Raw genomic sequence first — 23,549 nt, forward strand, 5'->3', positions numbered from 1 at the left:
AAAGGGGAGGAATTGCCTCACAAACATCCGTACATTTATGCACCTCCGGATGCATGGGAGAGAAAAGTTCCCTATTTCCATATTTCCTTTGGTTGAAGGGAGGGAATGAAGGGAGCAGAAAACATTTTAAGCTTTGCCCTCCCGTCGGATCGAGCCCTCTTGCAAATCCCTTTCTCCTGGCCGCCCTCCCTCGCTCCCCCGAGCACACAGCCCGGCGCAGTTAACCTTGGAGCGGCGCCGGGGAGGGAAGGGTTAATGAAACCCAGCTCTTTACGACCTCCAGGGTCAGACTCTTCCTATCTGCAATCTAAGGAATTAGGTAAGGAGGTTATAAGATTATAGTGAAAGGAGTTATAGGCCCTCGTAGCCTCACACCTGAACATATTGGGCTAATCCACTGGGATTCTTAAAAATCGCTTCAGCTATGGAAAACTGTTAATTAGGCTGAGTCTGTCCCGAGGTTTCCTGTTGCATTAGTGATCCAGCCGAGCTGCCTGCACTCCACAGGCTCACATGAAATGCTCTTAATATGCCTATACTTTTTGTCCCTTCTCCACGACTGAAATCAGCATCAGCCCCTGATTTCGGGATAAAAAAAAAAAGCAAAGCTGGGGGAACATTCAGCCCGAGAAATGAACAAAAGTCAACCCCCTCCGGTCCCCGAGCCCTGGGTGCCCGGCAGGCTATTTGCAGCTGTTTCTAACTTCAGTGTTTGTTTACAGTAGCAAAATTAGCACTTGGAGGAGAAGTGAAAAGCTGTTTTCACATCAGTTTTACTCCTCGGTTCCTAGCTTGAGATGCCTTTCCTCCCTCTCAGCAAACAGCATCATTTAAAGTGCGGTTCAAACTTTCTCTCGCCCATTTGACTTAGTTCTCTGCAGCCGCATCCTATTTTCTGCTAAAGAAAAATACGCGGAGAGAAGGTATCATGTGAACACGGGCCAAACATCACGGATTCGAGGCAAAATAATAATAATAATAATCCCGAGCATCCCTACAGAACGTATTTTAACGTCTCTTGGCAGAGTCCTGCCCTACTCCCAGCTTTCTGCCCTTTGGCACTCAGATATTTGCTTGTCTCCAGCAAAGTTTTCTTTAATCCGCCGAGACACCCCAGGGCTGTACCTGAACCACGGCTAAATTGCTCCCTACGACCGATAAAATCCTGCAGCAGCAACTCCCCAACTTCAGTACTTAAAGCAAGGACTGATTTTAGCCATTTTTTTCATTTGCAGAAATGCTGATTTTTTTTTTCTCCTTTTTTTTAAATTTTTTTTATGCCACTTGTGGTCACCCTCGAATGGCAGTAATCTGTAGATTACATATTACGAGCCTTGTCATTAGGTGGATAAAATGAGGTGGTTAAACGCTAAAATCCATTTTACTCACCACATTTGCTTGTGGGGAGGGAGGGGGGCGGGAAGGAGAGGGTAGGACAAACTTGTAGGAGAAGGATTTAAACCCCTCGGATGGGAGCTGGATGTGCCCTCGCTTCTGCTGTTAGAGCCCTCTCTGCCTGGTGGGTACAAGGGCTGGGGACCCCTCAACTTCACCTCCAAGGCGGGCGCCCGATTACTCCAGCCCTCTCCCTCGCTCGTGAGCCTTTTGTCCCCATTTTCGTGGCATCTCAGCTTTGCTCCACAGAGTCGACTTTTCTCTGCCTCTTCCTAGATTTGCTCTGTAGCATTTCTAGGCTCCTACTCTCCAGCTCTCCCCCCGCTTGCCTCTTTCATGTGTGTCCCTGATCCCTCTCCAGCTGATGTGATTCTTTAGAAATGTGGGTCTTATCCCGTCCCTACCTTTGCCGGCTCTGATTAGATATTATTTTTTCATTGGCTCTGCTACAATGGGTTCCTCCCTTTAATCTCTCGGTATATTTTCCCCCTCCCGGTATAACCAAATCCATGAAATTCACAGCCTCTCTCTTTGACACGACTGGTTCGTCTAATCACTCCATATCGATTTCCCTAACTCTTTTCATCCAGCTGAAGACACATCTTAAAACACTCCAAGCCAGAGTGTGCTCTTTGCTTTATACACACTAATAAAATGATTTACCCTTCTCTCTCTGCTCTCCTCACAGGAGAAAATCGTTCAAGTCGCGGCTATTTGTGTGTGATCAGTAAATATTTAGTGTGGCGACATCCTCAGCTCCTCTCCTGATCAATACGCAACCCAACAGGAGGTGGACTATTGTCCGGGTAGTGACTTGCTGAGATCTCCTTTAGATGAATTCTTTGCCCCTCATACTGTCTGTTATGATTTATCCTCGAAGGTGACCAATAAAGAAAAATTGAGTCTTTAAAAACGTCTGTTTCTAACCTGTTTACCGTGCCATTAAAGCACCTAAGCAAGGAATGGCTTACTCCTCCCTGTCTCCCATATCCCTGGGATGGGCTGACACATGCAGAGCGCTGCTGGAAAATGGGTACCAAAGCGGGCAGCCCCCGCACCGCTGCTCTGCATCCCTGAACCCCTCGGTCCCCTCTTCCCCGACCCCTCCAGAAAAACCCCGTCCGCTCTCTGCGGTGCAGTGTCACGGCAAAAGGGCGATTCCCCAGTCGCACCCTGCAGCATCTTCGGGCACAGGGCTCGCTCCCACAGCTCAGCCTCAGCGGGTGGAAACGATGTGCCCAGGGATGGAGGGTGCCCCAGCAACTTCCAGCCCACCTCCCTCCTCCTCCTCGCATCCCGCGGCTCTGCCTGCCCCAGGACCAGGCTGAGGCAGGGCTGTGGGCTCAGAGGTTTTTTGTTTGTTTGTCTGGGTTTTTGTTTGGGGTGTTTTTTTGAACGACATGGAAAATCTGCAGTGAAGAAAAAAAAAATAAAAGTAATAATAATGGAAATGGAGAAGAGCTTAAAGACCGTTTCCTGTGGTTAACCATAACGAGAGCTTTCCCAGAGTGATAAAATGGGCAGAAAGAGAAGTTCGCGTGTGTATGTGTATGTTTTATCCTGATCTGCTATTTCACTCCTGGGAAAGCCAATGCCTCCCCTTGTAATTACCCCAGGAGTGTGCTGTGCCCGGTGAGATGTCTGAGCCAGCAGTGCCTGGTGTGTGGGTGCCGGTCTGGCGCAGCCTGGGTGCCTCCACACAATGGCTTCACAGTTCTATCTGCATCGTCTGTTTGTGCTCACTCACATCGTGTCCTGCAGCCCACAGAGGTGCCCAGATATTTACTTTATTCCCGTGCGTGTGCGTTTGCACCTCAGCTCTAGGTCGAAGGCGTTTATCTCTGCAAATGGACATTGCCTGCACAGGCGCTGCATAAATCCAGGGCTGTGTATTACAGATGTGCGACTGTTATTCAAATGTAAAAACAGCTACATCCACCTGTTAACTTTGTTTAGAAACCACTTTCACTAATGGCTTTTCGCTAACTTATTCAGCCCGTTACTCGAGTATAGGAGGCAATGGTGGGGAAAAATCCATATGAAACCCTGCTCACAGCCTCTCTGCGAGAGGACACTTTCCACACCTTGCCTAGACAGGGCTCCTATAGAGCGCTTATCTCTCGAATATATCTTTATACTAATGCATACTTAATTGGTCTGTCTTGACTGTCCATATAAAACAATTTAATTAGGGTTCTTTCTGCTTTGGAAAGAAAGAAAAAAAAAATCTGCCCAGCATTTATTGTATTTAGCACCAATACAGGCAGAAAATGTTGCACAAGTTTTTGGTTGAAAGAGCACCTATGTGTCCATTGAAGGGCGTTGATCCGAAAAGACAGAGAGGACAAGTAAAATCGATTTGAAGCAACCCTCTCTGTCCCTTTCACACCATTCAGACACTCCATTCCTTCTAAGACAAAGACCCAGCGCCTTGGGAATGCTGGCAAGGGGGGGGAAAAAAAGGAGGAAAAAAAAAAAAAGAGAAAAAAAAAAAAAGGAAAAAAGCTTCAATCCCCCCAAGCAAAAGGGAGAGCTCTGAAATTCCTTCATATTGCTGTTATTTACCCCCGAAGATACGTTCAACTCCAGGATTTTCTTCAATTCGGCGTCTAACACTGCTGCTGCGAGGAATGTCCCTGGAAGGGGAGGAGGTAATTATGGCTATTAGTGCTGCGAGCCCAGCCGCAACCTTGGTCACTCGCAGGCTTTTAGGGTTAAAATAGCCCTCACCTCTGACCCCTGCGGAGCAAAGTTGTAGCTATTGCCACAAGTTGGGCCAAAGTTTTCAAATCCAGGGCTGGGCAACACCGGAGGGGGCAAACTTCTCCCTGGAATTATTTTTGGTTGGGATTTAAATCATCTTTAGTCTATTTAATTGCCTTTCCCTCCTCCTTTGGCCAAACAATCCCTTTCGGAGAGGTGGGGGGGGATTTCAAAATGCCCTGCTCTCACTACCTTTCCCACTGCTCTTTCCATTTAGGTTTAATTTGGCAGATTGTTTTCAAGCATGAAAATGGTTATCATCAAACTGAATTACTGGGTCAGCCTTTCATCCAGAGAGCTCAAGGATAAAAGGGGGGCTGGGTGGGTCGGGGAGAGGACTCCCACCTTTAGGCTTTCCCCACCACCACCCGTTCAGCTTTACAAAAAATAAAGGAGCATTTGGAAAAATGAAGAAAGGATGAAAAGCTTGGATTTGTCTCCTTTGCTTTCTGCACACCTTCATGATCCTCCTCTGCAAGGGGGGATTTTGGAAGGGGGGGCGGGGGGGTGCTCAAATAGAGGAGGGGAGGGAGCCCACAGATGCAAGTACCCCTCTGGCAATAATAAAAATTCATTCAAGTGGGCTATGTCTCCATCTTCCATGTACTGATTAGACTTAACAAGAGTGGAAAGTTGTGTAGACCATATTTATGGTATTAACAAGCAGTTAAAAGATTTATCCTTCTTCTGATCAATATTGTTCGTGCTCGGTCCTTCCCCCTCACCCCCCAGGCCCTCCCCGAAGGCTGCAATGACAATCGCCTTCATACTTTTTCATCACCGATCGAGGTGGCAAAACCCTTTTGTAATTTTCATTAGCCCAGTAAACATGCAATTAACATGCAGCACTGTGGTTAACTTAATTCCTGTTTTAAGGCAAGGACAAGCAAGAAATGGAAGAGCGTTTGTTCCATTTGTCAAGTATGACACACTCCCTACCCTAACAGTTTCTTAAAATAAAAGCTCGGCTCCCCACCACCACGACCACCACCCCTCTTTCCAGAAACCCCCCACACTGATACACACACACACACAAAAAGGAGCAGGAATCCATTAGTTGGAGAGTATTCTCCTGCCAAAGGCGGTATAATGTATTCCAAATTTTCCCAAGCCCTCACTGTACCGGGGTCCCGTTCCCCCCACTCCCCCCCTCCCATCCCGGGGAAGGGGGCTGACTCGCTGATATTTCTCGTGGGTGAAAGATTCAGCCTTTTCGTAACCGTATTTTTTTTTTTTTAATAAAATAAAACTAAACGTGCTTCCCATGTCTAAAAGTTGCCATGTTTGTGAAGGGGGTGGGGAAAAATGTCTCCAAGGGTTTCAATTAGCAACAAATGATTATTGCAACGGATTTTTGGTAATGAAAAAATGTGGAGTACCTCTTTCGAGCTGGGATCTCAGGGGCAGTGAGAGAGAGAGAGAGGGGGAGAGGGAGAGAAGGAGAGAGAGAGAAAGAGATTGCTGATTAGCTCGGATTCTTTCCCAACTTGCTTTAGCGTGTGCTTGCGTTCCCTGCCGACCCTACACAGGACACTATATATTTTTTCCCCTTCGGTGCATGTGTTGATAGTTCAGCCTGTAGTTGTTTGCGGTTGGCTTTTTTTTTCCCTTTTCGTTTTTTTTTTTTTTTTCCTGCTGGGGAGGGGGGAGGTGGGAAAGGGGGTGAGGGGGGGCTGAAATCCGTCGCATCCATCCTACCCCCACAGTCATTAACTTAGGAGATTTCCCTCTCTTATTTTTTTTTCTCCCCAGTTGGAAGGGTGGGTTGTGAATATTTTTCCCCCTTTTTTTTTTTTTTTTTTTTTTTTTAAAGTCTCGCCTTTCCAGCTCCAAACAAGGTGTAGCGAGACGCTCTTCCTTCTAAGGAATGAAATGAGACAAGGATCACTCAAAGACATCTCCTACCTTGGGCTTGGGGATTTTTTCTTAAAGGCAAGGCGCACATTCCTAAGCAGCTGTGTACAAAGCCCCCCCTGAAATCTTGTCTGTGTAAAGTTAGAGTGTGTTCAGGGTGTTTTTTTTTTTTTCCTCTCTCTCCCAAGGCTGATCGCTAATAATACATCGAAAGCACTTCCCTTTAGGTTGTGGGAAATCTATTCCCTTCACCTTGCTTCCTTTTTTTCCCCCCCGAAGGCTGTAACTTTACTTTTTTTTTCTCTCTCTCTCTCTCTTTTTTTTTTTTTTTTTTAATCAGTTTGCACAATCGCTTAGATAAACACCAAGAAGGAGACTTCTCTTTAATTACCCAACGCACATCTTTCTGGGGGGCAAACAGCGGTCTGAATTTTTTTTTTTTATTTGTTTGTTTCACCTGCCAAACTAAAGGAGAGGTAGAAAAAGGAAGATGCAAGCGATTTGGGACCTTGAACAAGGCAAATATGGTTTTGGTATGTTTACTTATAGTTTTTTTTCTTCTTCTTTGACACTTTTTTCGGGCAATGTGTTGTGATTCTTGTGTTTCTCTTTTAAGGAAAACAAAAAATCCAAAAAAGCAAATGTTAGCTAACGTGCGTCTTAAACGATCGTTTCTAAGGTTACGTGGGTTGCTCTAAGGAGGGGAAGAGGGGAGGGGGGCAGACCCAAGTATGTGTAATTGCAGCACCATCAGTTAGCACGTCCTTTAGCTAAATAAAGCAAAGCAGCAAACAAACAAACAAGCGAACAAACCCAACGACCGGACCCGGCTTCCAGGTCCGAGGCAAAGCGCTTCCAAGTCATTTCCCCAGGAGCAGCGCCCGGGCGCTGCCGCCCCTGCCCGGCGCCGGGGCTGCTCGGGGGGAGCGCGGACCGACCTGCTCCGGAGGGTGGGAGGGTAGGACGAGGCTCTTAACTTAAGTGATAGGTATTAAACTGCCCGGGATCGCGTCGCCGTGTGCAGCTGGCAGCGTTTATTTCGGGGAAGGAAAAAAAAAAAAGGTCGGTGGGGAAGGTAGAGCGCCGAGATCCCCTCTCCCCCTCCGGTCCCTTCCCTGGCTAAGCAAGTACAATGGAAAGAAGCTGGAATATACTCACCATCCGAAGGTGTGGTTGGCAGTTCGGCTGAGGCTTTAAGGCAATTATTTATCCTTTTTTTTTTTTAAGTGTTATTGCAAAAGACGTAGATCTGACTTTAAGCAGCAGAAGTGTTTTGCTCTGACAGCAGCAAGCGAGGCACGGATCCTCGTTAAAAAAAAAAAAAAAAATCACAAAACAGGATCTCCCCCCCCCCAATCCCTTACCACTATCCCTTAAAAATACCTATTCGGCACAGCTCTCGCAGAAACCCTGATGCAGAAATCTTATAGTCCGGTCTAGGAGTGCCCAAGCCAATTAATTTTAAATCCTCAGGAATTAATCAGATTAAAATGTACAGAAGTTTCATTCTCGTATGCATACGTGAGCCAAAAGTCGTTTCCCTTTAAGAGATCCTTTTCTTTTAAAGTTGAATTTTAGGCAGATAAGAGACTTACACTAGGGGGCAGCCAGATACTGTACTTGCTCCAATCTTAAGCAATTTTTTTTCTTCTCTCACAGCATATGCTCTGATTTAGCACTGTAAATTTTTCAGAGGACCCAACTCTGACAGCCCCTGGTGATTTTCAAAGTACCACAAGCCAGTGGTTAAAAATTGCATTGACTTGGAAGTTCAGAGGCACACAATAGGAGCCACTTTCCCTATTCATGGAACTTCAGTGTGGTGGAAGAGAAAAACACACACATACTACATTGAGGGAGAAGAGGAATTCATTGAATTCTGTCAGACGTAACTGCTTTCCACTGAGTTCAGAGCGAAACTCGGTATTTGTTCGATGCTGTATTCATATTGCGATTTAATCTAGAAAGAATTAGAGGACTGTTAGGCAGCTTTCTGCCAGGAAAGCAGCTTCCCCCTCCTTCCTCCTCTCTTTTTGAAACCTAAAGATTTACACCGGCTCTATCCCCAACTCTATTTTAGCAAAATAAATCCTTCCACTCCCTCTCATTAAAATAAATTTACATCTGCAGTAAAATGGCAGGAGGGATGCGTTTGTTTATTTGGAAAACCAACACGGTCTCACTTTTAAACCAGAGCATTTCTATTGTCATTTGCCTCGGAGAAGGACAGTGGAGAATCTCCCCCTTCCTTGCGAGGCGCTCAGGTTTCGAGGATTATATAGCGAAATTAGCTGCAGTTCATTTTTACATTCATCTGTTCTCTCAACCCACTCGCAGGGGTGTTTTCAAATAAATAGCAAAGCATCTAATGGTGTTAATAGATAGTTATATCGCTGCATCCCTCGAAGAGCAAATAGTTAATCTGGGGCATTCTTCATTAATGCTTGAGCAATCAGCGTATACGGCAGCTTTTAAGCGTATATCAATGGCTTTTCATTTTTACGATCATACGTTCAAACTATTAATATTGTGCGTCCTGTTAAAACTGCTTTCTCTTCTGATTTCTGCATTTGTTAGGATGGCGTTTATGTTTTTTCATATGGTGAATTAATCCTGTTTACTTTGTCAGATTCGAGAAAGGAAAGGTTGGTGTTGGGTTGTGGTTTGGGTTTTGGCTTTTTTTTCCCCCCTCAGGAAATTCAACATCAGCAACAATGTGTGACTATTCTGCGTTTTGAGCCCCCACCTTCTCCTACCCTCCCCGAAAGGTGACCTCCTCAGCTCTGAGTTGTTTGGAAATCATAAGGCAGTTCCCCACATTTTAACTAGGAAAGATTGCTTTCCCCCTTTCTGGCTTCCCAGTCTCTCCTGGTCCCTGTTTCTGGTAAAGGTTATTTTTTGCTCCGTGAGGATCAGTGGGAACGCTGCAGCCTTGTCTTTGAAACTGAGCTGCAAAAACATCTTCGCCGGTGGGGTCTGAACACACCAGGTTTCCAGGCAGGACACTCTCAGGTCGAGGTGCTTTTTACAACTTTCCAATCATCTCCGCACCTGCGGCTTTAGTATTATTTCTGCGGCAGGAGTGGGTGGGCATGTGGCAACATGAAAAAGTGTGTGTGAGGAAGTAAGGGGCAATCCATCCCTTACAGAGTTGTGCCCAGGTCTGTGTCCCCGCGGCCGTGCTTGGTGACCGGCTCAGATGTAAGCGCTCATACACGTGTGTGTCCGCAGAGGAGGAATGGTCCGGCCGTGCATTTATCTGTCTATGTTAACCTGTTTTCTATTTTATCTCTCCGTCCCTTCGCTTGTTCGAGTGTCTTTTGGCCATTTTCACCGGGAGACGGACTCGAGTCCCCGCTCCGCTGGCCGGTAGCTCCATTCAGCGGGAAATAAACACGTCCCCGTGCTTAGCTCTGCTACCTGCTCGTGGTACGGCACGGAGGTCGTGTTACAGTGTCAGGGTACGTGTGGTCATGAAACCCCCGAAGCCGCAAAACCCCGAAATAAAGTTAAAGGGGTTGAGACGAGCTACGCCGTAGCGATGCCGTGCAAAAGGCACGGGTGTCACGCTCTGCAGAGCGGCGTGCCGGGCTTCGGTGGTGTCTGGAGCGGAGCCGCGGTTCCCGTGCTTCGGGGCGAGCGGAGACGAGGAGCGGTCGGGCGGAGCGGCGGAGCCCCCCCCGCCCCGTCCCGCCGGAATGTGCGAGCGGCCGGTCCCGGAGCGCCGGGCGCGGACACGCTGGGCTCAGCGCGGCTCCGCTCAGCCCGGCTGGGCTCGGCGCGGCTCCGCGGGCGGCCGGGGCACGACTCCGGCGGGCGGCGGGACGCGGGGCGGCCGCGGCGAGCGCAGGTGCCCAGAGCGGGGCTGGGGGGGCTCCGCTGTGAGATCCCCGGCGGGAGCCAGCCCGCATTGTGCGCCCCGACCGCTTCCGCGGAACCTGCGGCCGCTCCTTCCTCGCGGCGGCGGCGGCGGCAGCGCCGGGGCTCGGCTTTACTTTATTCCGTGGAGTTTTCCCTCGGTTTAGCGCCTGCTTTCTGCTTTGCACCCCGCCCCCCGAGGCTTTGCACCGACCCCCGAGGCCGTGCCCCGGCGGGCAGCCCCAGGTGAGGCGGCGGCGGCGCCGCGCTCCGCACGCCGGGCTCGCCTTAACCCCTGGCCCCGGCGGGGCGGGAGGGCGCGGCGAGGGGCGCGGGGCGGCGGGCGGCGCTAGGACCGCGCGGGCGGCGGCGGCGGCCATGGCGGGCCGCGCAAGGGCGGCGCGGCCCAATGAGGGCCGAGGGGCGGGGCGCGCGCTCCTGACCAGTCAGGCGCCGGCCCGGTTGCCTTATAAGGCGCGCGGTCGCCATGGCGACGCGCGCTGAGTTGCAGCAGCCGTGTCAAAGTTCACTCTCCCGCCAGCGGGGCGAGCGGCCGGCGGGGAGCGCGCTCGCCGCTCCTCGGCCCACACGCCGCCCGCACCGCCCGCCCGCCCCGCCCCGCGCCGCCCCTCCCCGCCGCCGCGAGGGGAGGGGAGCGGGGGGGAGCCCCCGCTTCTTTTTATTTTGGGGCGGGGGGGGGGGGGGAGCGCTGGCGCGCTCTCCCCGTGGTGATTTTTTTCCCCTCCTCCCTCCCTCCCCGGCTGAGGAACGATGCTGCGCGCTGGGTTATGATCCTTCCCTCTCTCTCTCTCCCTCCTCCTCCTCCTCCTCCTCCTCCTCCTCTCCTCCTCCTCCTCCTCCTCCTCCTCCTCCTCCTCCCGCTCCCCTCTTTTATCATCCTGGCTGGCTGGGCGCTGCTGCGCTGGCGAGTTGACTCCTTCCCTCCCCCCCGCCCCGCGGCCCCCCTCCCCCTGCCCGCGCCGTGAGCACCGGCGGCGCGGAGGCGAGAGCCCACTTGCGAGGCGGCAGAAGCAGCATAAGGCAGCGCGGCGGCGGCGGCGGCAGCGGCGGCGGGAGCGGCGGCGGCGGGAGCGGCGGCGGCAGCACCCGAGCGGCGGCGGGAGCGGGAGCGGCGGCGGGGACGCGGCGCGGCGGGAGCGGCGAACCGGCGGAGCGGGGCAGAGCAGAGCGGCGGCGCCGGAGAGGAGGAGGAGGAACAAATAAACAATCATAATAATAATTCATAATAATCGTAATCATAACGATAATAAGAATTTTTTTATAAAACAAAAAAAAAAAAAAGAGAGCGAGGAGGAGGAGGAGGAAAAAAAAAAGCCAACAGCCCCCCCACACCCCCGAGCCCAAAAGAGGGAGCGAGAGAGAGCAAGAGCGCAGCGGCCGGGCGGAGCGGCGGAGAGGAAGAATTAAAGCGAGCGAAGGAGGGAGGAGAGACAGAGCAGAGAGAGAGAGGAGGAAAGAGGAGGAGGAGGAAAAAAAAGCCCACAAAAACAAAGCGATCGCAGTTGATGTTGCTGCTGCAAGCTGGACTTCCAAAAACTACGGCGAGACCGACCGCTCTCCGCGCCGAGAAGAGTCTCCTCTGCTGTGCGTGTTTTTTTCCGCTGTGTGTGTAATCTTTAACCTTTTATTCATTCTTATTTTGATGGCTTTCCTGAATGGCTGACTGCGAGCTTCCCTGGACCTGGCCCCCAGACACCCGCCTCTCCTCCTTCAACTACTCTGCTGCAGATCAGCTCTAAGAGAGAGAGAGGGAGATCTTTGAAGAGATTTTTTTTTTTCTCCTCTCTCTCTCTCTCTCTCTCCCCCTCTCTCCCCCACCCCCACCACCCCTTTACTTTGCTCTCCTGGAGCCCAGACAATCGACTCGCACCTCACCCCCCCGCACACACACCTCCATCGCCCCGTGCTTCTGCACCTTCGCCGGTACCGGGAGATCCCCCCCACCCCGACCCTCCTGAAAAAAAAAAAAAAAAAAAAAAAAAGGCAAAACAACAAAAGAGAGAGGGGGAAAGAGAGAGAGAGAGAGAGGGGAGGACAAAAAATAAAAAGACTGCTGCAAAGCTGATCTGAAAAGCAAAGCAAACAAACTTTGAAAATAAAGGGGGAACAGGAAGTTTGGCAACGGTGTCCAATAGATATGGCAATGGTAGTCGGTGCGTGGCGAGACCCCCAGGACGATGTGCCCGGAGCTCAGGGAACGCAGCCTTCGCAAGCCCCGCCGGTGCAGGGACCCCCGGCCGGGGCCCCGCACACCCCACAGACCCCGGGGCCCGGGGGCCCTCCCAGTACGCCAGCCCAGACCAACCCGCCGAGCCAGCAGAACCAAGGAGACAAGCAGCAGCAGCAGCAGCACATTGAATGTGTGGTTTGTGGGGACAAGTCTAGTGGCAAACATTATGGCCAGTTTACCTGCGAGGGTTGCAAGAGTTTCTTCAAGCGGAGTGTAAGGAGGAATCTCAGCTACACTTGTCGTGCCAACAGGAACTGTCCCATTGACCAGCACCACCGCAATCAGTGTCAGTACTGCCGCCTCAAAAAATGCCTCAAAGTTGGCATGAGACGGGAAGGTATTGGGATTTCATTTGTTTTGCAATTTTTTTTTTCACTCGCTGCGTTTTGGGGTTTGTTTGGTTTTCTTTTTTTTTATTATTTTTAAGTAATATATATAATTACTCTTAATATTTTTAACCTCCTTCTCCAAACCCCAAACCCAACCAGAACCTTTCCTCCCCCCCACCCACCCCCCTCAAATAAACCAGCCAGAAACTTTCTCGTAATGAAAGAAAGCGGTGTTGGGGAGGGTGGGCAGGGAGGCAGGGGCTCTCGCATGCTTTCTCCTGCACTCGTAATTGATTTGTGTTTGTTTTGATTTTGCTGATGGAGGTTTATTGAAAGTGGATTTTTAGTTTCACGCTGCTTAGGAGCGAGATGATGATTCTGACGTGTGGTTACTTTTCCTTCGTGTTTCCTCCTGCATGCTCAGCCTTAGCCCCCGTCCCCCGAGCAGCCCTGTGTGTGTGTGTCTGTGCCTCTGTGTGCACACACACACGGAGCCTCCCGAGATGCACACACACACACACACATATATATATATCCTCCAGCACCCTGCCTTAGATTGCAATTTTACACAGGCGGTTCAAATTACTATTACAATGGGACTCACCCTACCGAGGCTCTACAGCACTCCACTGTGGATTTCCAGCCGGATTTTTCCTCCTTTAAAAATATATGTACACACACACATCTCCACGCGTGTGTGTGTATATACACACTGCAGAGTGCCTGCCTTCACTGGTTGTTATTACCTCACTTTTCTCTTCTTCCTCTTATTTTCTTGTTCCTCCAGGAGAGGCAGGAGGGGGTAGAAGGGATGGGGTGGGGGGTGTAGGGAGCAGTCCAGAAGTAAGTGTGGGGTGCTCGGATCCCTGCAAGTGGAGTCTTTGTGATATAAAATTAGACGGGAAATGTGAGCCTGCAGTTTTCCAGTGCGTGCTCTGTGTCTGGACGCTGCTATGTAGGTTAAGGGTGAGGGGGCTTGGGACTCGCCGGGCTCCTCTCTTTGTGTTTCTGCAAGAGTAACTAACCTTGGAATACAGGCGATAACAAATATAAATCAAGCACATTTTTAGGCGTTCTCCCTTCTTGCCGTCTCTCTGCCTCTGAGCCCTTTTTCTCTTTCCTTTTTCTTTCGCTGTCACCGTGTAAATTTATTAACAAAATGAAAGGCCCACTTTCCATGGGCAGCGGGGGAAGGTGCCTTTGGATAATGCCCTCAGCCTCACCAGGGGACCTGCCGGGGATGTTGTGGGGTGATTTCGCCTCCTTTGGTATTTTTTTACGAGAGGGGGGATATATAATACCAGCAGCAACAATGTATTCAGTGGGCGAGAAACGCGTGTGGGACCAGAGCCGGGGATTTCGAACTGAAGTGTTTCTTCCTTCTCCCCTCCTCCTTCCCCATCCCGCTCCCCCAGCCTCAAATCAATGAGCTGTTTTAGATGTAATGGAGAAAAAACACACAAAGACGTATCCTGCACCTCTTGAAGGAGGGGGTGGCGGTGGAGGGGAGGGGGGAAATAACTGAACTGAGGTGTGTTTTGGGAAGTGAGGAGCTGGGCTCCCGCAGCAGCCCTGGCCGAGCCCACAGTGTCCCTCAGCTTTTATTGTTGCTTTGACTTGACCCGAGAACTGCAGAGCCTTAGAGCGGGGCTGGGGCTGAACTCTGACTGGGAAAATGCATGCTCCCCCTGAAGCTGGCCGGGTCCGGGGTCACACAGGCACGCACAAGCACACAAAGCAGGCTGTATTTGAACCGATGGTCGCAATTCAGATATTAATAGCTGTAGTTTCTTCTTTATTTACTGCAGCGGTCCAGAGGGGCAGAATGCCACCCACACAGCCAACTCATGGTCAGTTCGCCTTGACAAATGGGGACCCTCTCAACTGCCATTCCTACCTATCCGGATATATCTCCCTTCTTCTGAGAGCAGAGCCCTACCCCACCTCCCGCTTTGGCAGTCAGTGCATGCAACCCAACAACATCATGGGCATCGAGAACATTTGTGAACTGGCAGCTAGGATGCTCTTCAGCGCGGTGGAGTGGGCCAGGAATATCCCCTTCTTCCCAGACCTCCAGATCACAGACCAGGTGGCCCTCCTGAGGCTGACCTGGAGCGAGTTATTTGTCCTCAACGCTGCCCAGTGCTCCATGCCCCTCCACGTAGCTCCGCTCCTGGCAGCTGCTGGCCTTCACGCTTCGCCAATGTCTGCTGACCGAGTGGTCGCCTTTATGGACCACATACGAATCTTCCAAGAGCAAGTAGAAAAACTGAAAGCATTGCATGTCGACTCTGCAGAATATAGCTGTTTAAAGGCCATAGTCCTCTTCACCTCAGGTAGGCGGCATTTCTTTGCTCCTTTTTTTTCTCCTTCCCCGGGCCCCCCTTGAGAACTGTTTGCTCTTGCAAAGTGTTATTGCCTGCACCCCATCCCCGCTCCCTGCCCCCTGAGAACCAGCGCGGTCTCTTTTCCTTTTAGGAAGCGGTGCCCTGTGCTCTCCCCTTCAGGGCCTCGGATCCGAGCATCCTATCTTCCAGGGAGTGCAAATCAGAAAAATAAAATAAAAATAAAATATACACACACACACACACACACACACTTTTTTTTTTTTTTAAGAAAAAAACAGGCAGCCAAAATACACCCCAACCCTAGCTTGGATAATGCTGGGGACTGTGAAAGAAGGGGGCCTGGGAAGAGGCACCCATTCGCCACGAGAGACTGCGCTCTTCCCATTGAAAATAATATTTTATTTAACAGTATAGCTCTGGGTTGTTGCATTTAATGACACGCATCCGAACAGCAGCAAAATCTGTTTGATGTTGTTAAATACAAGTCGTCCTATCAGTGAAACCACTTTAAAAAGAGGATCATTTTATGGGCAGCCAGGAAGGAAAAAAAGCCCTGCAGGATTAAAAATTGAATTTAAAAAAAAAAAAAAAAGTTAAATGCGCAAAGCTGAGTTTAAAATATGTTCCCTGCCATCCCATAAAATAAAATAAATCAACTTTGCAAAGAGCTGTCTCTGATTTAAACAGAATGTGGCAGTGAGCAGTTCTGTGTCATTTAAGCTAAGGGGAAAAGTTTGCATTTGTACCCAGCAGGAACTGCATAGTCCAAAGCGAGTAGCGGGTGCGAAAAGATCATTACCATAAGTAGACAGGGATAGTATGGAAAAGTAAGGGGAGGCTGAAGCTGCCGCTCTGCAGTGTAATTCCGGGGTGGCACAACCATGACTCTCCCGAGGAAAAGACCTCGAGGTGTTTCTTAGATAATCAAAGAGGGGAGGGGGGGGGAAATATGTGTCAACTTTTGCTGCCTAGAAATAGTGCATGAGTTATAAAGCAATAATTGAGTGCGTTGTGAAATCTAATTAGCTTGCACTAGAGTTTAACCTGAGTGAGTAATAATCCTGATATTAACTCTGGAGGCTAAATTTTTTTTTTTTTCTTCTGAGGGGAAAAAAAAAAAAATCTGCTCGCTAATTTGTGCAATACGTTATCTCAGATCACTAACTTTGAGGCTGCACTGGCAACCCAGTGTGCTGGAGCCCTCGAAGTTTGGGGATTAAATTTAAAAATACATATATTTCATCTGTAACTCATTTGGACGTTTGGGAAAGTGGCCACGCGATAAACATATGAATGGAAGCAGGACCTGCAAAATAATTACTCATCAGAGTTTTTTAAAGCCTGATATCAGGAAACAGGAAAAAAATGTAGTTTATGTGGGAAAAGAAGGGCTCACAATCCATTCCTTGTTGTGTTAAAGGGGGTCTGGGGAACGAAGTCATTTTCTGGACTTTGTCCAGGTTCTGGGTCGTGACCTAAACTTCCTTTTATATATTATTGCTTTACACATAAAAAACTTCTCCTTTTTTTTTCCTCCTCCCCCCCCCCCAAATTACTCGTGCTAAATCCTAAGGTGATCAATGAGCAGGGCGCATCTAGCCACAGGGAGACAGGGATCCCGAATGGGAAGGGGTGACCGTGGGGTGCTTATTTTATTTTTCTGTCGTTTTTCTAGGATGCATTTTCCTCTCCCTCGCTCAGCCGCTCAGCGAGGATCCCACACACACTCACATCCCTCCCCAGCCCCTGCCCAGCTCACACCCACACCGAGGAGTTTATTTCCAATCCTGCCTTTTCTCCCAAATCACTTTTTTTTCTTTTTTTTTTCTTTTTTTTTTTTTTTTTTTTTAGCCTTCTGAGAAAACAATCGTCCGATCCTGTCGTAACTGTTTAATTTATGACTATTTTCAAAATGTGAGGCCTGGCGTGTAAATTGCCTCCCAACTAGATAAACGTTTCTTGTTATCTGATTCTGGGGAAGACAGCCGCATGCAAAAAAATATAGGGTGATGCTTGCAGCTTCTGCAGCACCCCAATAACCTCCCTGATGTAAAGCAGACGCACATAGATGCATATAATGTTTGCTGCAGCCTCTTTTAAGAGGGAGGGGGGAAAAATCTGGGTTCTAATGACTCGCAGAATATGCATGTGTTAGCCCTGTGCCTAGGAAAGCCACAGGGAGGTCAGGTCACAACCTGTGCTCTTTCAGCACAGACGTCTCTGATTTAAAGGGAACTTATTGTATTTTAGCGTATCAGGAAAAAAAAAAAAAAAAAAAGAAAAAAATGTCCAGACCCTATCAGGGAGTTTTCTTCTTGTAAGGGCCTTTAGGTTTAAAAAGAAGAAGAAGAGGAAAAAAAAAGAGGGGGGAGTGGAGGGGGGGGAAGAAAGAAAGAGAAAAGAAAAGAGGGGGGAAAAGAAACAGCTCAAATGAACAGAGAGATCACAGTTTGCATGGCTGCCTCTGAATAGGCTAAACTGACAAGATCAGTTTTAAAGGGCCACTTAAATCAGTTTCAAAGACTGAAGAAAAACGCGTTGTCTTCTTTGGGGGAGAATCTGTTGCTGGATCCGGGGCGCCATTATCTTTGGCTGGGCCAGTTTTTTATTATTATTATGATTTCTATCACTATGAGTAGTATTCCTTCTCATCACAGGGCTAGGCTCTCCCCAATTATTTTCCGAGGAGGGGGGGGTGTGGAGAAATAGTGGCTCCCTTTCCCCCCTTTCGACTCAAGCCTTCCCCGCCCCCCCAGCCTTTCCCCCAAAAAATACAGATATATGAAATGAAGCTTGGCCAGCACCTCCTTGCCAACCCCTCAGGTCTGTTGTGCCATTAGAAATCTCGACTCTGGGAGCTGTGCTCAGTCCTAAAGGAGACCCTCTAGATGAGAGAGGAATACAAACACACACACATGCACAGAGAGATTGTCCCTTTTGGTAAAACCCACTTAAACTCTGGGGGGCGAGGTGATGGCGCACGATCGACTCTTAAACCTAGAAATTAAAAAAAAAAATCAAATCAAAAATTTAAAAAAAAAAAAAGAAAAAACCACCAAAACCTTTTTAATCTGATGATTGCTTTCTTTTTTTTTTTTTTTTTTATTCTTTTCTTTCTTTTTTTTTTTTTTTTAATACACTTTCTTCTAGATGCCTGTGGTCTCTCTGATGTAGCCCATGTTGAAAGTTTACAGGAGAAGTCACAGTGTGCTTTGGAAGAGTATGTTAGGAGCCAGTATCCCAACCAGCCAACACGATTCGGGAAGCTATTACTACGTCTCCCCTCCCTTCGCACTGTCTCCTCTTCTGTCATAGAGCAATTGTTTTTCGTCCGTTTGGTAGGTAAAACCCCCATAGAAACCCTAATCAGGGATATGTTACTGTCTGGCAGCAGTTTTAACTGGCCTTACATGTCCATTCAATAAAACATTTGAGAGAGAAAAAAAAAAAAAACAAAACAACAAAACAAAAATTTTAAAAAAATTTCAAAATTGAGAAGGGAGATGAGAGTGAAAGGAAAGCAAATGACATTTGGGTTCTGGTTGTTTCTTAAATTTCCTTCTGCTAAGAAAGGATGTAAAAGGATGTTACAAGTTTGCTAAGAGAAGACAGGAAAAAATTAATGGACTGTGAATTAAAAAAAGAGACTGTCAAATGAACTTTTACAGAATGCATTAAAAACTCCCATGTTGTTCAGAAAAAAAACTTGCTACTTATCATTTTTTTTGTAAAAAATAAAAAAGAGGGAAAGAAAAAAAGAAAGAAGAAGAAAAGAAACGATGGTGGGCTTTTTCTTTTTTTCTTTTTTCTTCTTTTTTTTTCTTTTTTTTGGGGTAAACTTTTTAAAAAATCTCGCTTAAAGTGCATTTAAAGGAAATTTGGAGAAAATTAGCAGAACGGAAGAAAGTAAGTCTTTTTTTTCCAAATTATTAATTGTCCTATGTGTCTATGTACCTATAGCTGTTCTTTTTTGTATTTTTCTGGTTTCAAACCAGTTTATTCTGTGGTTCTATAATAATTTTTGATATAACCTTGGCTTCTTTAAAAAAAAATAAACTGTGTATCCTTAAAAATATATGTTCTGAAAGAATTAAAACTGAGTCCACGAAAGTATCATAGGAAGAAAGGAAAAGAGAAAAAAAAAAAACCCTTCAACAACACAATGATGGAAGCGCACTTAAGGTGGTGACCCAAAATCTAGCTTGAAGCTGAGAGAGCTATAATTATATAGACCCGAATGAACCACACGTGTCATATAACTCCCCCCAAATCTAGGTTTTTTGATATTTCGGACAGAAAATGAACTGTGGGGATTTATTATAGGTAGAAGGATTTTGTGTCCAAGACACACTACGGTTTTGATTTTAAAAAAAAAACAAGCAAACAAGCAAAGTGAACTTTTGTAATTTGAATTGGGTTCCACATAGTTCATCATGAATTGTTATTAAACTCCTCTATCTGTTTGTATATTTGCAAGCCCTTTGTATTATAATAATTGTTGATATTTTCCCTTTTTAAAAAATACCATTGAAATCAGCATGACAAAATAACACTGTTGGCACTTATAGATAACGTGATTGATTCAGTATCTTAGAGTTTACAGTTTTGTGTTTAAAAAAACTGAAGGTTTTTTTTTTTTTTTTAAGTGCAACATTTCTGTATACTGTAAAAGTTATAATAACTGAACTGTTTGGTCGAGTCTTTGTGTGTTATATTCCAAGGAAAATTGAAAGTATTCAGAAATTAAAATATTATTTGATATCTGAAACTTGTTTGGCTGTCATAAATGTCTTTCAGAAACCACCTTACTTCTCTATAATTTGCAGTCATTTAAGTCCATAGGCGATTGATTTGTTTACTTGTCACAGTAAGTTTGTAGCAGATGTATTGTAGTGTATTTACCTGTTTAATTCCGGGATGGGGGAGGAGGACTTAAGTTCGTGGTTTATCTCTGGTTTTAGGAAGTTCTATGCTGAAATGGTAAACCATCAACCCCCATTCATCTAATCCTCCTGTTAATTAAAAATGGATTTTCTGGAAAAAAAAAAAAAAAAAGGCCCTTATTTTTGTCACACTTAAGTGCCTGCGTAGGAAAGGTATTGTTGTGAAAAAGTATTAGAAATCTGGAGATCAGTATCTATTTTATGATCAGAATGGGGCGAAAAATCTTTTGTAAATGTCTGACATACGCGCACAAGATCATTCAAGCAAGGTAATAGCAGTATTGTAAATATAGGTCAGTTGTTTGCAATGAGTTTTCTTTAAGTATGTGTGATTTTTTATAATACTCCGTAGTTGCCATCTATCGTTGTCATTGAGAGGTCTTCAAATGGAGTGGCTTTAGCTTCTAGCACTGAGGAGTCGGTTTTTAATGTATATATACTCTCAAGTGGATTTTTTTTTCCTACCTTAGACTGTGAAAGCATGACCACAGGTCATCTCTCTCTATTACATATGGGCTATATGTCTGTGTGTATCCTGGCACGCAGACACGCGTGGGCGTCCATGGATGTCCCCTGTGTAGGCACAGGGCCCTCTCCTGCAGCCCTGGCACAGGCACAGCTCCCACCGGGAGTGGGACCTGCCTGGGCGGGTGGCATAGGACCGGACACACCACTGGGGAATTGAGTGCTATCCCGAGCAGACACAAAAAAAAAAAAAAAAAAAAAAAAAAAAAATAACCCAACCCAACCCAAACCTGAAGGAAGGCAAGATGATGTGGTTTTGCAAGGGGTTGATATTTTATTTTGTGTGTGTGCATGTCATTTATTTTTTTTCTTTTCTTTCTCTCTCCCCCCGCCCGCCCTTCCCTTGGTCTATAGCAGATGCTTTGTATGTGAAAGCTTGCAATTTTGTTCTTGTCTGAGGCTTCCCCCTCTCCCTTTTTACCACACGTAACTACACCATGTTGTGGTTTCACAAAAAGAGAGAGAGGGAGGGAGGGAGATCATTCTGTAAAGTCGATTAAACCCTGATCTTTAGTGTGTTCCAGTTAGACACATCTGTACTGGGGGCTGAGGGGCGTATGACTGTGAATTTGAGCAGAGTTTTACATCTGAATCATGGCTCCTTTTCTATAAATATATAAATATATATAAATATATAAATATACTATTATTGCAGGGGAATTGCTGACCTCTAGATTTAGCTTTTTCTATTGCAAGTGCTATCCATGTGAGTGTGTGTGTGTGAAGTTTTTATGCTTACTAAGAACACAGGATCTTGACTTGTTTGTTTGGTGTTAGTTTATTGTAAACAACCATTTGTTGTAAATTGTTATTGGCATTAAATTATAATTTATGATTTTCAAATCCAAAACATTCTCTGCTTTTTATGTTTTAAAGCCTGTAAGCTATCTCTGTATTTATAAGTTTCTTGCAGCGAGCTTTGGTTCACAGAGAATAATAGTAAACAGAAAATGCACCAGGGTTAAATAAAAACACACACACACACACACACACGCACGCACACACACAAGCCCCGTGTATATATGTTTGGAATGCTCAGAGGAGGATTTGTTTAGGGACTTCAGTTAGTTTTAAGTTTATAGCATTTAAAGAAAGTTTTTCTTTTCATGCTGAGTTAGAACAAAAGATCTATCCAAAGATTGAATTGGACAAAAGAGGAGGGTTGGGATCGAGAAGCTTGTTCTATGTTGAATTGAGGAGATCCTTTTTTTTTTTTTTTTTAAGAAAAGGAAAGACAAAAAAAAAAAAAAAAAAAAGCTGTTAAACATGGCGACTCTTTCCCTTTAAGTCTCTAATTTACTTTTTTTTTTCCTTGCGGTTCCCCCCTTCCCAACCTTCCTTTTTATTATATTTTCTGCTTTAATCTGATCTTAGCTCGCTCTATTCCTTCCCCCCACCCCTGCCACCGGGACTGGCGGGGCAAGACCCAAAGGCGACCCGGAACGACAGCGAGAGCTGCGGAGCCGCCCGCGGTGCAACCCACAGCTCGGGAAAGGTCTTCTTCACCCCCCCTTCCCCTTCCTCCTCCTCCTCTCCTCTGCTCTCCCCTCCCCGCCGCGGCTCTCCCAAACCTCCCCCGGCCCCGCCGGGGGGGCGGCGGCCCTGCGGGGCGCGGAGGGGGCGCGGGAGGAGGCGGCTCCCCAAGTTCAGACAAAAGCGGGGGCTGGGGCCGGAGGAGGCGCCGGGCGGGCGGTGCCAGCCCGCGCGTGTGAGCGTGTGTGTCTGTGTGTGCGTGTGCGTGTGCGAGTGTGCGAGTGTGCGAGTGTCTGTGTGTGTCTGTCTCTGTGTGTGTGTGTGTGTGTGTGCCTGCGCGGGTGCGGGGCCGTGCGCGGGGCTCGCCCGTGGGGCCGCGCCGCCGGCGGCCGGGCCGGGCCGGTGGGAGGTTTGGAGGTTTGGAGGAGGAGCGGGGGGCGCGCGGCGCTGCGCGGCCGCGGGGGCGACGCGTGGGAAAGTCCGCGGCGGCGGGTCCGATGAGCTCAGCCAACATGGCGGCCCCGGCCCCGCCGCTCGCCCCGCGCAGCCGGGGGGGCCCCGCGGCCCCGCTCCGCGCCGGGCGCAGCGCTCGGGGGCGGCCGGAGCGGCCGGGCCGCAGACGGGGCCGGGGCCGGGGCCGGGGCCGCGGCCGCGGGCGGCGCTTCCCCCGGAGCCCGTATCCCATCCGCATGTCAATGACCTGTGGAAGCATCTCCCCCGTGCGAGCGCGGCGCGGTGCAGCGGGGTCACACCGACCCCGGGTGGGATAGCGGGGTCTGCGCCCGCAGGGAGCGCGGCATCCTCGGGATGTGCCAAAAAGGGAAGGGGGGGGGGGGGGGGGGGGGGGGAAAAAGGGGGAGAAAGAAAGGGGGAAAGAGGGATAGCGAGGAAGAGGCGAGGAGAAAATGGGATGTTTCGAGGCGCTCCGTAACCGCCGCCGCTGATAACGAGCGGGATGTGGGAATGGAGATGGGTTTTATTTTTATTTCTTTCTCTCTCTCTCTCTCTTTTTTTTTTTTTTTTAATTAAAACTTTAGTGGGTCCTGGGGATCGCGCTCGCTTCGCTTTGCTTTGTAGAATGGAAAGAGATACACGGAGAAATGCAGGCCTTGTCAGGATTTATTGAAGTTGGGTTTAAAAAACGTGCTTCAGATGATTTTTCCCATTTTCTCAGATTTCAAAGGCTCCCCGCAGTGCGGCTGCCTAATTAATGGTGAAATTCAACTAAATCTAATTATGCAGTAATTTTAAAGCAGTTAGTCCTGGGCGCTGCTTTGTAATAGGAACCCAGTTTTTAAAGTTTGCTTAATGTGTTGGTTTAGGGAGCTGGGGAGGAGAAGGGTGTAAGGGACAGAGCTGTGGGGTTGGTTTTTTTTTCCCTTTCCCCCTTCTTCCCTCCCCCCCCCCCCTTTTGTAAAGCAAAGAAATGCAAAATATAAACCCAAAACAGCCAGCGAAAGGCAAGGAGAGAGGCTGTGTTATCCCCTCGTATGTGATACGGGTATTGAGTGAGAAGCACCAGCGAAAGTGTAAATAACACAGTAGTTAATAGGGACCATAAAGGTATTCCTGGCCTGTGGATTTCCAAGTGCCGAGCTGTTTTAGAGAGGATCTTGAATCCTGCGGTAATAAAGGGGCAACGGAGACACACAGCGTCTCTTCTTGGGAAATAGAAACCAGATTTCTGCTATTGAACATCTATTGTCATTAAGAGGAGAGGCTTGTGCTCACGAAGTTATAAATCTTATCACCCTTTTGATAACACAGTTGTAATCAGTTAGCATCGCATTCAAACCCAATTGTAAAACTG

At 47.9% G+C, this 23,549-nt stretch overlaps 1 protein-coding gene and 1 long non-coding RNA gene across 4 annotated transcripts in view; one reads left to right on the plus strand and one right to left on the minus strand.

Moving 5' to 3' along the window:
• Positions 1-7,356, minus strand: part of LOC138116313 (uncharacterized) — a 32,912-nt gene extending 25,556 nt beyond the window's left edge. The window contains exon 1 of the long non-coding RNA XR_011154105.1: positions 7,171-7,356. This is a non-coding gene — a long non-coding RNA (uncharacterized lncRNA). The remainder of the gene's footprint in view (positions 1-7,170) is intronic.
• On the plus strand, positions 5,261-20,479 carry NR2F2 (nuclear receptor subfamily 2 group F member 2). Of its 3 annotated transcripts, none has more exons than XM_069025485.1 (3): positions 5,261-6,545; positions 14,238-14,786; positions 17,949-20,479. In XM_069025485.1, the coding sequence occupies exons 1-3, from the start codon at positions 6,503-6,505 to the stop codon at positions 18,221-18,223; spliced, it is 867 nt and encodes a 288-aa protein (XP_068881586.1). In that variant the 5' UTR covers positions 5,261-6,502; the 3' UTR covers positions 18,224-20,479. The 3 variants fall into 3 exon arrangements, with proteins under 3 accessions (XP_068881586.1, XP_068881587.1, XP_068881585.1); XM_069025486.1 differs by having other exon boundaries at positions 5,263-6,545; positions 14,259-14,786; XM_069025484.1 differs by lacking the exon at positions 5,261-6,545 and adding an exon at positions 10,835-12,458 and having other exon boundaries at positions 14,259-14,786.
• The last annotated feature ends 3,070 nt before the right edge of the window (positions 20,480-23,549 follow it).

Source organism: Aphelocoma coerulescens, chromosome 10 (assembly GCF_041296385.1).
Source record: "Aphelocoma coerulescens isolate FSJ_1873_10779 chromosome 10, UR_Acoe_1.0, whole genome shotgun sequence".
NCBI lineage: Eukaryota > Metazoa > Chordata > Aves > Passeriformes > Corvidae > Aphelocoma > Aphelocoma coerulescens.